Here is a 14,519-nt window from a genome sequence, read left to right on the forward strand (position 1 = left end):
TTGGTTCTCCCATTCTTAGGCTGTCTTTAGAGTATGAATTTGATAAATATTTGAAAAAGAAAATAAAAAATATGAATGGAATACGGTTACATTCACTCACATTTCACACATATTTTTCTTTTTTCTTTATAAATTTCTATTCAAATTTATACTTCAAATACAATCTTAATAGAGTTCAGTGCGAGAAAGTAATCAAAACAAACCTGTATCTAAATATTGTGAGGAAAGGACATGTATCATCATCAGTTTTAACATCTAATGGAACAATAAAATATACGACTGAGAAGGGTTAACCATATAACATGTCCCTACACGTATATTTTAGAAGTTCCATATCAATAGTTTTTGGGTGTTGTTGGAGTCAATCAGACAGTCACCCGATTAATGGTAAAAATAATAATATCCATACTATTATATATGTGAGTATATGACTTGTTATTTAATAGTGTGGTGGATTCTTCTTTTGTCACGTGACAAATTTCATATTCTAAAATTTCATATTCTAAAATAAAAAAATACTATCCAAAAGCGAGAGTAAGACTTGAATTCAAGATTTTGAATTTTATTAAAAATATTTTTACCACTTAAACAATATACATATTATAATATTAATTTTTTTATTATTTATTTTTATATTTACTTATTTAAATTATACACATATTAGGTGTACTATCTACTAATATATATATATATATATATATAGATACTTGTTAAAAAATAAATTATTTGTTTTATGTAAATGAGGCAACTCACGTGGGGCTGCCCCTTCCTCTCCTTACCCTCATTTCTTTTTCTCTTTTTTCTTCTTTCTTTTCTTCTTCCGGCTTGGTGTGGGAAATCATGGTTTGGATTTTTTTGGTTATTTTAGCTACAAAAAATAAAATAGGTTATTTTAGTCATAACAAACAAAACATCACATCCAACCCATAATCATTACATTCTTCTCTCACAAAAAAACTCAAAAAAGTCAAAAAGCCAAAAAGTCCTTCCCAAACCAAGCTTTTAAGTCCAGGCTAAAATAGTCAAAAAAGTCAAAAAGCCAAAAAGTCAACCCACTTCCCAAACGGAGGCTCAGTCTCTCTCTCGGCTGACTCTCTCTCTCTCGAGATTTTTTTTTTTCTTTTAACATTCATCACACAAATCTTTGATCCGCCATAATCTATTAAGTTTTATACGCTAGTAATTATAGGAAGTTAGCAAAGCTGGGCTTGACAATTTTCAGTTTCGAGCATGAATATGCCACAATCTAATAAATATTAAGGTTAAGTTTGGCATATTTAGGAAAAATCAAAAAGTTAAAAAGTTATTTAAAAAATTAAAAAGTTAACACTATTCATCAAAAGTCAACAATTACGGCTGCACAACTCTCAATCCTAATTTTCTTCTACAAATCAATTTTTACAATTTTTTATTACACATTTTTCTATAAAAAGTCAAAAAGTTTCCCCAAACATCTATATTTTCTTCTTCAATTTTTTAGTCCAAAAAGATAAAAAAGTGCACTTATTTAGGACACCCCAAACAACCCCTAAATATATTACATTAATATCAAATTTATATTATACGAAATTAACACAAATAACTAATTTAATGAAGAATTAATTACAATTTTTTATTATTTTCATTAATTTCACCATGGTTCCATCCAACTCATTGAGAATTTTTTTTAGACTAATGTATATCTTTTTATTTTCAATTACAGATGGTGTGTTTTTTTTTTTTTTTTTGGTCCATTATTATAAAATTAATCAAGTAAAATTATATACTAGTAAAATATAATTTTTATAAGTTAAAATCAAATAATTTTATAAGTAATTTTCCTACAAAGATTAATTTTGAAGCCAAATTTTCTCCATTGCATCTCATATGCATCATCATTTTACAAATTTAACCCAATATCAATGATTGAAATAACTGAGTCAATGATTGAAATAATTTTTTCAACCATCACAAATTTAACTCCACATCAAATGATTGAATAATTTTTCGATCATCACAACTTTAACCCCACATCAAATGATTGAATAATTTTTTCGACCATTACAGTCGAGTGGACCGCAACTGACAATGTTTTGGGGATTAATTTTTTTAGCAATTTTTTATTTTTTTACAAAATGACATAAAAGTAAAGAGAAATTGACTTTTTATAATATTCTTTAATTTTTTTTATTAAAATTATAGTATTTTATTGATTAAAATTGTGACCAAAATAGGCCTAATTCTCAACTCTGAGTGGGATAGATGGTCCGAATCACAAGGCAAGTAATAACGCACGCTCCTTCACAAGACTAGGTTCTCGAGTTTTTAGAGGCCAAGGGCTCAGGAACCTCTTGCATATTTAATCGATGTGGTACTCCCACTCTACCTACCACTTTCCGAGCCACAAGACAAATAATAATGCACGCTCCTTCACAAGATTAGGTTTTCGAACTTTTAGAAACTAAAAGCTCAGAAACCTCTCACATATTTTATTTTTATTTATTTTTGGTTAGAAACCTCTCGCATATTTAATCAATGTGGTACTCTCATTCTACCTACTACTTTTTTTTTTCTTTTTTTTCTTTTTTTCTTTCTTGGAGGGCTGTTTCTGGGTTGAGTTTATCTGTATGATTTTTTTTTTTTTTTGGGTCCAGATGCAAAGAAAGCGTGCCTTTAGATTGATTTGAAATAGAAATTTTTAAATGAAAGAGGTTGGATTGAAAGACCCCAAATGCGAAGGCTACGGCAGAGGCAATATATATTTATATATTTGTTCTTCAACTAGTTGAAAGGTGCCTCACAATTTTCTTATCATTCATAATAATATGCTCACGAGTCTTGAAATTTTTTGAAGCGAGGGTTGGGAGTATATGAACATTGAACTTGCCTGTGTTTTATGAAAAAGTTTGGGACCACAGACTTAAGAGCCCAGATTTTTTGGGATAGGGAATTGTGTGGTAGAGATTAAATTTTGGTAATATAAGATTCATATATAGAATAAATCTAAATTACAAAATAATAATTCTCAATAATTTCTAAATAGTTAAGTCTGTGTTCGTATTATTGCTGGTGTTTTATAGACTCTGGAAGAGTCAAGTCTACAGTTGAAACAAGGCATAGACTCCAATAAGCCGATTTGAACATCTGAACGTGATGAGTATTACTTTAAAGAGAAATTGGTGTTAATGGGAAATCCTATGGTAGGGGTGCGAATCATATGCACCCTATCATAATTGACATAATTTTATCACAAAATTTCATAACATCAATTATAAAATGCATAACACCGTCACAAATTAGCTTAATAAAATGTCTAAAATTTTGTGATTCATGTGACAAAAGTTTGTGACTTGATTATGATTTTTTTTTTGTTACGCCAATTTGTGACGAGATTATACATTTTGTGGTTGATATTACTAAATTTTATAATAAAATTATATCAATTTATAATAGGGTGCACATGATACACACCCTTAGAGGGATGTGTACCATAGAATTTCCCTAAAATTGATTAAATTATAAATTTATAATAGTCTTGTGTTAATCCAAAGATTAGTTATGATATGCAATCCAAATGAGTTGATTATTCTAGAATTGATAGTTCTTAATCCCATCTAATATCCAATTTGACAAACAAATATGGCTTTCAAAATTGTGGCACTTAGGTTGTGTTTGTGTGGTTTATAAATTTCGGTAGGAATTTAGAGAAACGAAAAGGAAAAAATTAGTAAAATATGAATAAAATATAATTACATTTTATACATCTTTTCTCTTTTATTTTTTAAATTTCTACCCAAATTTATAAACCAAACACATGAGAAAAACTAAAACTCCATAAAAGGAGGAAACATGTTGACATCTAATTGCAGGCATTCAAAAACTAAACCAATTCATCTCAATATCTACTTCATCTCAATCTTTCATACCTCTCATTTCTTATTATACGATAGAAATTTTTATGCATTTCTCTATGGGATTGTACTAGACCCTGTTCAATCCATTTTCTTTCACATCCTCACACGACTAATAGTTTATGATGAAAGTGATAACACCAAGTTGAGAACCATAAGTGACTCAGATAGGATATTGGCGTTGTGTTTATTTTGGAAATTTGAGAAGGAATTTGGAAAGAAAAAGAGAAAATGTGTGTGAAACTAGATGAAATGTAAATATATTTTATTTACATTTCACTTACTTTTTTTTCCTTTCCCTTTCAAAATGTATTCACAAATCTCTCAACTAAATACAACGTAATGATTTCTTTATTTGGATAATAAATTTGAAAAGGTAAAAAGAAAATATGGATAAAATACGAATAAAATATAATTATATTTTACCTGTATTTTTTCTTTTGTGCCCTTTCTAGCTCTACCAAAATTAAACACAACCAAGAAGTATAAAATTTGAACAAATGGACTCATGTAAAAAAATAAAAATACAATCTTATTAATTGGAAGAATAAATAAATGATTGCATGACAAGCTTAAACCATGCACCATAAGATGACAACGTTTACAAAAGCAAGATATATCCTTACCAAAAACAAACTATAATTCAGCTGCAGATTTAATTCAATTCAATTAAATATACAGTTTATTCTCTCTCTTTAGTTTATCATTAATTACCAATTTAACAACATATAATGAAAACGAAAAGAAAAGAAAAGAAAATACGGGAAAATTAGCTATTAGTTGATGCGGGAACATATTTTTCTGATTTCACCAGAATTGCCAGTAAGGACACCAATCTGACCCATCTTAACCATGGAATCTGCAAAATCTTTCAAGAAAGTAGATCCTTTGGGAGTTTTCTGAAGCTGGACATAAGCATTGGTAGTATTGTCAGTGAGAAGAGCCGCGTCGGATTGAAACAATCCTCTTCTTTTACTCACTACAGTGTAGTAATCCGTATCAAATATTTTTGAGCTTCCTGGGTCCATCTCAACAATTGTAGTTGTATCTCCTGGCTTGCATTTCTTCTTCAGCTGAGCTATGTAATTCTGGTTCATTGTTGGGTCAGTGTCACCTTTACCGGTGAAGTTGTACAAGCGGCTCGTGAAAGAAGGACAATGCGAAATTCCTATGGTGTGTCCTCCTGTGAAAAACAGAACGAAAAAAGAAATTTAGTGAATATCAAATCAAGGTTTGGGAATGATTCTTGAAAGATTTCTGATTAATAGTTCTATCATCAAGTTTTAAATAACATAGCATAACGACATTGGAAATATTTAGTGATATGTATGAAATCAGTGATTGTGAATTTTTTAAAATTACTAGTGCTAAAAAAGAGAACTTTATAACGTCTTTATTGGCTGCAAACATGCAATATCAACTGTGAATCGACTACGAAATGGTATTTGTAGGGAACATGCGATTTTCATTTCTATCGGTGAACTTGGATATATCATGACAAAATCGTAAAAAATCGACACATATCAATATATACAGTACCATATTTAAAATTAATTTCTGAATTACCTGATAAAACTGCAAGGTCTTTGACATTTAAACCCTTAGAGGCAAAAGATGATTTCAGTTGAGTTATGTTGAAAGTAGGGAATGGTAGATTAGTCAATACTTCACTGGCAAGTGAAATCCTTCCGTCCCTTCGTCCCGTAGGGACTGGCCAAAATGGGCCTTTTATCTGCAAGGAAACTTTGTAATATTAGTGAACTGTAAGTGATTGATTCAAGCTTAATTGGTAAATCTAATCGAAGAAATTTGTTACCACTGAAACTGCATCACGAGCTACTAGGGCTAAAATATCAGCACAAGAAACAACACCAGGACACTTCTTCTCTAGTGCAGCTTTCACAGCATCAATAATTTGGAATCCATTTAAACTTAGGTTGGGAATTGCAGCCTTCTCCGCTTGGTTATTCGTGGTAGAATTGAGTAGCACAGAAGCCTCACAACCCTACAAGAATTAGATTAAAAAATTTATCGATGACAATTAAGTCATGCAACTTGCAAGGGTTAAATCTTATATTCTCAAAATATTGTCTTGTTATTTCAAATGCACTCCCAACCAGATAATTATCCCTCGAGATTTTAATCACATCGTGCGATTGAGAGTACACAATAGATAGCAGGATAACATGCCACTTTTGATTAATAAAAAAAATGCCAAAAGCAGAAGCATATTTTATCTAAAATCATCCATTAAATTGTTTTTAGATACCCAAGTAGAAAATGTGTTTCAAACATTGGAACTAACGTCATACTTGATATGGTGGAAACAACCAACGATCTTACCATTCTTATGAAAACTAACCCATATAAAATAGATAAATAAATCATTTATGTGAAAACTTAAGCCATGCATGCAACCCTTAACAAGTACCAAAAACATGAAAACCAAACATAAAAATTAACACAAAAATAAATATGAATAGATAAGATTTTACAGAATTTGTTAGCGGGGTCGATTTCTCAAAAATCTTTTTCCTTATTTGATATTCTTGGATTATTCAAAAAAAAAAAAAAAAAAAAAAAGAAAAAAAAAAAAAAGAAGAGAGAACAAAGAGAAGGGGATGGAGAGAGAATATATTACCCTAACAAAACAATCATGAAAATGCATCCTTAGCAATTTTGGTGCAAAACTTGGAGTATGAGAAATAAATTTTGTTGTAATCTTCTTGGTGATAGCCTCGGCAGAGGGACATGATGAGCTGTAAAACCCTAGTTTCAAGCCTTGTGCATTAGCAAGGTCTAAGAGAACAAGAACAAGTGTCAACTGAATAAACAAAACTGAGAAAAGCTTTGAATTAGCCATTGATTTCATACTTCAGAGACAAGTAATATGAATTTGCTTCTACTTAGTAAACACAAGTTCAGTATTTATAGTTGAGCTGAGGCCTTTGAATTTGTCATGAAAAAAGCTGTCACTGCGTTGTTCTGCATTTTTGATAATTAAATGTCTAAAACAAAGGGTTGACTAGTGATTAAAAATATGCTATGAGGAATAGATTGAAGTTGAATTTTGCCTGCTTTCATTTGTTAAGAGTTTTAAGTACAGGTAGATTTGTAAAGAATGGATCTCCATCTAACATGGCTACAATAATTGATGCAAGTTTTTTGTGTAACTCAGCTTATAAAGTAAGGGTTTATGCAGATTCTCAATTGCTTGAAACATTTTTTCAAAGAGCTAACGCCAATTATTGTCCTATATACTATATTCAAGTTGGGAAATTGAAGTTCATTGTAGGAAAAATAAAAAATAATAATTAACGGAAATAAACAGATTCAGGCATACATTTCATACTAAAACCAAATTCATGGATAATGTGGGTTGTGCTTCCAAGGAGAGTGAAAAGGAAGAGAGAGATTAGGAGAAAAAGACTAGTACATTATTTATACGATTAAATTTCTTACTGTCCCAAATATAATACGTATATGTTATGTAGAAGAGTTATAACCACTCACAACTCTATCTCCTTAAAAGATGAGATAGTGGGTTATATGAATGACAAGTTGATTCAAAATGAATCTCTCATAATAACTGTCTCCTAATGAGTTATGGTCATGTCACCATAGGCGACCCAATTGGATATGAATTCTAAACTAGACCCAATTTCCAACATTCATGGTTGCCCTTTAATTGACCTCTTAACACAAATCTTTCCTTCCAAAAGAAGTTAAAAATAAGAAATATGATTCTTTTTTGGGATCAATTATACTTAGCACCGTGATATTTTTATCAAAATCTTACTTTCACTCTTCCATTTTAAATTGTCACAAACAAACTATTACATTTTAGATCAAATTATAACGTCATCTTCCATCCATTTAGTGTTAATGAAGTTGATAGAACAAGTGACATTTTTCTTGGTTCATTAGTACCTTCACACTTCTAACATCCCACTTTTTTTCATTACATGTTTATTGAATTCTCCTTTTGGTCATTCCACTTTAATTTTGCAATTAACTATTTTTTAGAATTATTACATTTAGTATCCTTACATTTTTACTAAAAGTTCATAAAAACATTAAATTAAAAATATATAAAAAAAAAAAGAAGTGCATAAAGGGATTGGAAGTGTGCAAACAAACTCTCCTATTACTACAATTGGCAAAATCACAACCTACCCTTTGATCCCATCAGATTTTTCAATTTAACAAAAAAAAAAAAAAAAACAACACGCGCACACACATAAAGGAGTCAAGTAGATTTTAACTACAAAACACTAAAATGCTTGAAACCCACCAAACAAACTGTCCAATTGCATCCTTGTTTGTTTTCCATGCCAATACGATCTTGGTTCTCTCATTCTTAGCTGTTTGGAGTATGGATATAATAGAAATTTGGAAAGAAATATAAAAAATATGAGTGAAATATGGTTATATTTCATTTATATTTCACACATATTTTTCTTTCTTCTTTATAAATTCATATTCAAATTTATACTTCAAATACAATCTTAGGGTATGTTTGACATAGGTTACTTTGGCTATTTTAGTTACAAAAAGATAAAATAGGCTAAAAAATTAATAGACAAAATATTACATTTAAACCATAATCATTTTATTTTTCTCTAACAAAAATCAAACTATAATCATTTTATTTTTCTCTCACAAAAATCAAACCATAATCATTTATTTTAACCTCATGCTAAAATAATTAAAAAATCAAAAAATCAACCCATATTCCCAAACGAAGGACAAGTATTGTCATCAGTTTTAACATCTAATGGAACAATAAAATATACAACTGAGAAGGGTTGACCATATAACATGTCCCTACATGTATATTTTAGAAGTTCTTTACCAATAGTTTTTGGGTGTTGTTGCAGTCAATCAGACAGTCACTCGATTAATGGTAAAAATAATAATATAATTATAAGAAGTAGGCAAAGCTGGGCTTGACAATTTCCAGTTTCGAGCATGTGAATATGCCACAATCTAATAAATATTAAATATATTACATTAATGTGAAACTTGTATAATATAAAATTGTTAAGAATAATTTATTTAATAAAAAATAAATTATATATTTTAATATTATTTTCATTAATTTCACCATGACTCCATCCAATTCATTGAGATTTTTTTTTTTAAGACTAATTTATATTATATATATTTTTATTTTCAATTGAAGCTAGTGTGTTTTTTTTTTGGTTCATTATTATAAAATTAATCAAGTAAAATTATATACTAATAAAATATAATTTTTATAAATTAAAATCAAATAATTTTATAAGTAATTTTCCTACACAGATTAATTTTGAAGCCAAATTTTCTCCATTATATCTTATATACATCATCATTTTACGAATTTACCCCATAACAATGATTGAAATTACTGAGTCAATGATTGAAATAATTTTTTCAACCATCACAAATTTAACCCCACATCAAATGATTGAAACAATTTTTCGACCATCACAAATTTAACCCCACATCAAATGATTGAAATAATTTTGGGCGAATCATGTTAGCGATCCCTATAGTTTGGAACTTGTGTCTCTTTGGTTTCTAATTTTTTAATTGTGAAACATTTGATTCTAAATTTTGAATCTTGTTCGAAACAAGGACAATTGAAGATACCATGACTTAATTTCAAGAAAAAAAATTGTCAATTTGATAAAATATAAATTAATCTGACAAAAATAAATGTCAAAAAAATATTTTTAAATTTTTAAAAATTATTTCTACCCACTAAAGATGAAATTATATAAAATTGATAAATCTTGTGGACATTTATTTATTTTTATCAAATTAATTTTTATTATATGTTTGGATGATCATCATGTAATGGGTAGTTTTTATTTTCATTAAATTAGTTTTTATTTTTTCAAAAGTCAAATATGGCGACAACTTTAATATTATTATTAAACTAATCCATTAAACCAAAAAATCCAAAACTAAAAATATTTTATATATTAAATATATTGATTACACATTAAAATCCTAACAACCACCCATTACATAATTATTACCCAAAAACATAATAAAAATTAATTTAGTAAATAAATAAATGTCTAAAAGATTTATCAATTTTACATAATTTTATCTTTGGTTGGTAGAAGCAATTTTTAAAATTTTGAAAATATTTATTTGACTTTTTTCGGGGGGGGGGGTTAAATTAGTTTATATTTTATCAAATTAACGATTTTTTCCTTGAAATTAAGCAATGGTATCTTCAATTGTCTTTATGTGGAACAAGATTCAAAATTCAAAATCAAATGTGTCACAATTGAAAAGTTAAGAACCAAAGTGAAACAAGTCCCAAATTATAGGGACTATTAGTATAATTCGCCCAATAATTTTTTTGACCATTACAGTCGAGTAGGGGTGCAACTTGAGCGGGTTAAACCCGAGCAACCTGAACCCAATTCGAATTTTTTTAGGACTTGGATAAGATATTTTCAAATTTGGTACGGGCTCAGATAAAAATTCAGAAGCTCGAATTAAATTTGGACGGATTTGGGTAAAGACGTCTAATAACCCAAGCAACCTGAATTATACATATATACAAGGTTTTAAAAATCGGACCGGACTGGCCGGTTCGACCGGTTGAACCTTCGACCGGTCGGGGTTCCGGTCCGGACATACCCTCTGAACCGGCCAAAGATGGAAACCGGTGTATTTAGCCAAAATTTTTTTTTTTATTTTCTTTCTTTCTTTCTTATTTTATATATATATATATATATATATATATAAGAATATAAGAAAATTTTAATTTGAAACTCTTTTTCAAGGGTCTCCTCTTGTGAGGAATCCCATTAAGTGCTTGATGAAATTATTGTGAAAGTCTTCACCTATTTATAAGAAAAAAATTCTTTCAAAAAGACTCAAGAAATCCATGTGGGATTCAATCAAATGCATTGGAGGGAATATTGAAATTTTGATATCCCTCCAAAAAAAATTTTCTCATTTCAATCAAATTATTTGAATTAAAAACACTTGAAGGGAATATTAAATATTTGATTTCATCTTCTAAAATTGAAATTAATAATATTTTAAAATATATTATTATATTTTTCAGTAAAAAAAATATTAGGACAAATATTTAAGATAATTTAATATTTTTAATATTTTTAATTTGTAATTTTATTACTTATATTTTTATTTAAATATAATTTTAATATATTTATTACGTTACGGTTCGATTCCGGTTCAACCGTTGGGTTGAACCGGTGACCCGTCCACCCGATCCCTTTTCCGGTTCACTCACCGGTCCGGTTTTTAAAACATTGCATATATAGATATACTAAAATATTAAATATAATGATTTTCCTGGTCAACTGGGTGGGCGAGCCGGGCCGACCCACGCTTCCTACACCTTTCACCAATCTCTGAGCTTGCTAGCGTGCTTGCAAAAATGTCCAACGGGGAATGGGAGTCCTCCACTGGACCTTCCGACGATCAAGTTAGAAGAGAGGAGATTGACTATGTAGAGAGAGAGAGAGATAAGAAGAAGAATGTAGATCTTAACCTTTGATGTGTCTTGGAAATCTCCTTATATTCTTTGTCCATCATTTCCTTGCCCACTCCGACCTGTCGTGTTGGTCGAAAGTCTATACTCTAGCTTGCATTGTTCACGGTGAGGCTGTCTGTTCCGATGTGAAGGGTTATAACATTTAATGTTGTGGGAGCCTCATTAATGGCTGATGTGTGGTGCAATAACTCTACTGGATCTTTATCTACTTGCGTGGCTGGTTCCCTACTTCACACGTGTTTAGATGCCATTGGTTTCTAGTTTAACACTGGGTTCTCAAGGGTGTTGGACTTTAGTACTTGAATTGTGAATTGGGTTTTAAGTGGTAGGCCAAAACCTTTTGTGGGCCTACCAATGTCAGTAGTCCCTTATTACCAAGTGCAGCTTCAGTTCAACGAAGGGAATAAGAAGGAAGATGGAGACTGTGTAGGGCCAAGTGAGATAGCCGACTGTGAGGAGGACCGACTGTGAAAATCGTCTGAGAGGGGGTCCGACAGCGAAGGGGGGACCGAGCAAAAAGACCAACCGAGAGAAAGGCCGACCGCAAAAGGGGGCCAAACGAGAAGACCGACCGAGAGGAGAGCCGACCGTGAAGGGGGACGAGCGAGAAAACCAATCGAGAGGAGAACTGATCGCGAAGGGGGGACGAGCAAGAAGACCAAGCGAGCGGAGAGCCGACCACGAAGGGGAGACGAGCGAGAGGACTGACCGAGAGGAAAGCCGATTATGAAGGGGGGACGAGCAAGAAGATCGACCAAGAGGAGAGCCGACCACGAAGGGGGGCCGAGAAAGAAGATCGATCAAGAGGAGAGCCGACGGCGAAAGGGGGACGAGCGAGAAGATTGACCGAGAGGAAAGCCGACCGCGAAGGGGGACCAAGCGAGAAGTGGTGGTGGCGCGCGTGGCTCGAGGAGCGATGAAGCATGTGGTGATGTGAAGTGGAATAGACAGAGAATGGAAAAGGGTGGGGAATCGTGATTGTACATGTGGCATGATCTAAACCAGTGGTGAGGGAGGTGATGCGTTAGTAGAAAGCGAAGCGTTAGGTCTAGGATAGGACGTGGAAATTGTGGGGGTTGAAACTTTTAAAAATTTTAAACTGGTGAAATTTAATCTCGATCCTTGGAATATAGGCAAACTATGGGCATTTAGAGTTATCCGTTTTACATATCTCATTGTGAGAAACCAACACATCCCAAACCTGACCTCATTCGTTTCGTGTGACACTCTCTTTCAACAGTTTGCGAACTTCCTCGCGCCTGCATCCGAAGCAATTCTTAGAAACGTAAAAGAGATGGCTTGAGACAAAGCGCCAGCCATGAGATTAAAGGCGTTGGGTGAAGACGATGCGGTGGAAATGGCAGAGCAATATAGGATGGAGAGGTGGGAGGAAAGAGGGGCGAAGCAAGCGGCGCGACCTCGTCCGTCTACCATGATCGTGGCACAAGGCTGATTAGCCAAGTAGGGCTTGACCACTAACACACCAAGGCTGACAAGTCGACGTTTACGACAGAGGAGTTAGAGGAGGTGCGTAAGAAGTACCAGATTCCAGTGGAGATAGAGTCGAAGTTGCATACGTCTAAGGAGAGGGCATCGGATGCACGTCCGATAGAGTTTACGTTGTACAAGGAGGCATTGCGAGAGGGTCTGAGGTTGTCGCTCCCACAAATAGTGGTGGACATACTGAACTGATTGGAGGTGGCGCCAGGGTAGCTTATGCCCAATGCATGGAAAATATTACTGGCCTGTGCGATCGCATAGCCACGGGCGACCGGGGGAGCAGCGATGACAGTGGATGAGTTCTTTTCTTGCTACAAGGCCTCTAGCCAACAAGAAACATGGGTGACGTTGCAGGCAGTGACGGGTAGACGATTAGTATCGGGTTTACCATTGTAGGTGAAGGGGTGGAGACCAAGGTGGTTCTACGTATCAACAAATAGCGAGAGGGGGTGCGCACAATGTGGAAAATTCTTATCAAGTCGGTGGAGCCAAGGCTGGAGGCAGAGGCAGTGAATAGAGTTAAACGGGTGAAGGACCCTGCGCCGAAAGAGTTAGTGGCAAGGAGAAAAATGTAGGAGGCAGAGGATCAGAGGACATTTGCTAAGGCTGACAAGTATAAAGAATCGTAGTTAGGCTGTGCACCTAAGTTGGTCATGAAAGAGCGAGTCCGACCACGCCCCAAGCCTCTGCGAGATAAGGATCTGACTAATTTTGCATCGCTGTCGCCCCTAGTGGATCCACTAAAGGAGAGGAGCAAAAAAGAGGCGGAGGCGGTGTTGAAGAAGAAGAAGAAAAGGAGGGCGGCTGCAGAGGAAAGTGAAGGGGGGCCAGTTTTGAAGAAGGTGAAGGAGGGGATGGCAGAGCCAACCCCAAGTGCCCAAGTGGTAGGAGAGGCCATAGGCCCAAGTACCCAAGTGGTGAGTAGCGCAGCTGAACTAAAGCAGTTGGCAGGAGGCGAGAGATTGGGAGAGCAATCGCCAAAGATTAGGACTATGCCAAAAATGTGCCCAAGTCCTGGGGTAGGGAGAGGGCGAGTGACCAGATTAGAGATGAGTGCCATGTTAAAGACTGCCACATATCATGTTTGCGTGGTAGCTGGTCGATCGGCGAAAGAAGAGGGCGAAGCCAGGGTCGCCGTAGATCATCTCCTAAGGGTAGTAGAGGATGCGGTCCAGCGGTCGATGGTGCAACTTACAGAGGCCGACCTCCTGAGAGGGTTCTGCTCAGCGTAGATAGAGCCGACGACCTTGGTGGCAGCCCTGCTGAATAAAGCGGTGCGCGCGAAGCTGGAGGCAGAGCTGCTAAAGGCCCAGCAGAAAGGGGTGAAAGCATAGTTGTAAAACTTAAAGGTAGAGATGGCGGGCTAGAGAAAAGCTGCGCGGAGTGGCTGTGCAAAGGGCCTGGACTATGCATAAAGGGCTAAGAAGATGGAAGTATTGGCGGTGGTGCAGAGCTACTTAGCGAAACGCACTGCCTCCGAGCTCGCTGTGACCAAATCAGAGCTGGAAGTGGTACCCCACAAGGCAAGATCGCTGGAGTTTGAGTTGGTGGAGGAGCAGAGGAAGGTAGGCGAAGTCCAAGAAGCCTACACTACTGCCAAG

At 34.0% G+C, this 14,519-nt stretch overlaps 1 protein-coding gene across 1 annotated transcript; it reads right to left on the reverse strand.

Moving 5' to 3' along the window:
• Positions 1 to 4,399: 4,399 nt before the first annotated feature.
• Positions 4,400 to 6,794, reverse strand: LOC114266648 (peroxidase 27-like). Its single transcript, XM_028207570.2, has 4 exons — positions 6,532 to 6,794; positions 5,707 to 5,895; positions 5,457 to 5,622; positions 4,400 to 5,073 (listed from the first exon to the last, which is right to left on the reverse strand). Exons 1-4 carry the CDS (start codon positions 6,760 to 6,762, stop codon positions 4,667 to 4,669), a joined length of 993 nt encoding a protein of 330 aa, XP_028063371.2. The 5' UTR covers positions 6,763 to 6,794; the 3' UTR covers positions 4,400 to 4,666.
• Positions 6,795 to 14,519: the final 7,725 nt, after the last annotated feature.

This window comes from Camellia sinensis, chromosome 8 (genome assembly GCF_055761805.1).
Source record: "Camellia sinensis isolate YWXY chromosome 8, ASM5576180v1, whole genome shotgun sequence".
NCBI lineage: Eukaryota > Viridiplantae > Streptophyta > Magnoliopsida > Ericales > Theaceae > Camellia > Camellia sinensis.

Excerpts from the sequence above, each read along its gene's own strand:
- LOC114266648 (XM_028207570.2), bottom strand. The coding sequence starts at position 6,762 with ATGAAATCAATGGCTAATTCAAAGCTTTTCTCAGTTTTGTTTATTCAG. Across the intron at positions 5,623-5,706 it reads CTCGTGATGCAGTTTCAGTG|ATAAAAGGCCCATTTTGGCC; the intron begins GTAACAAATTTC and ends GTTTCCTTGCAG. Across the intron at positions 5,074-5,456 it reads AGACCTTGCAGTTTTATCAG|GAGGACACACCATAGGAATT; the intron begins GTAATTCAGAAA and ends TGTTTTTCACAG.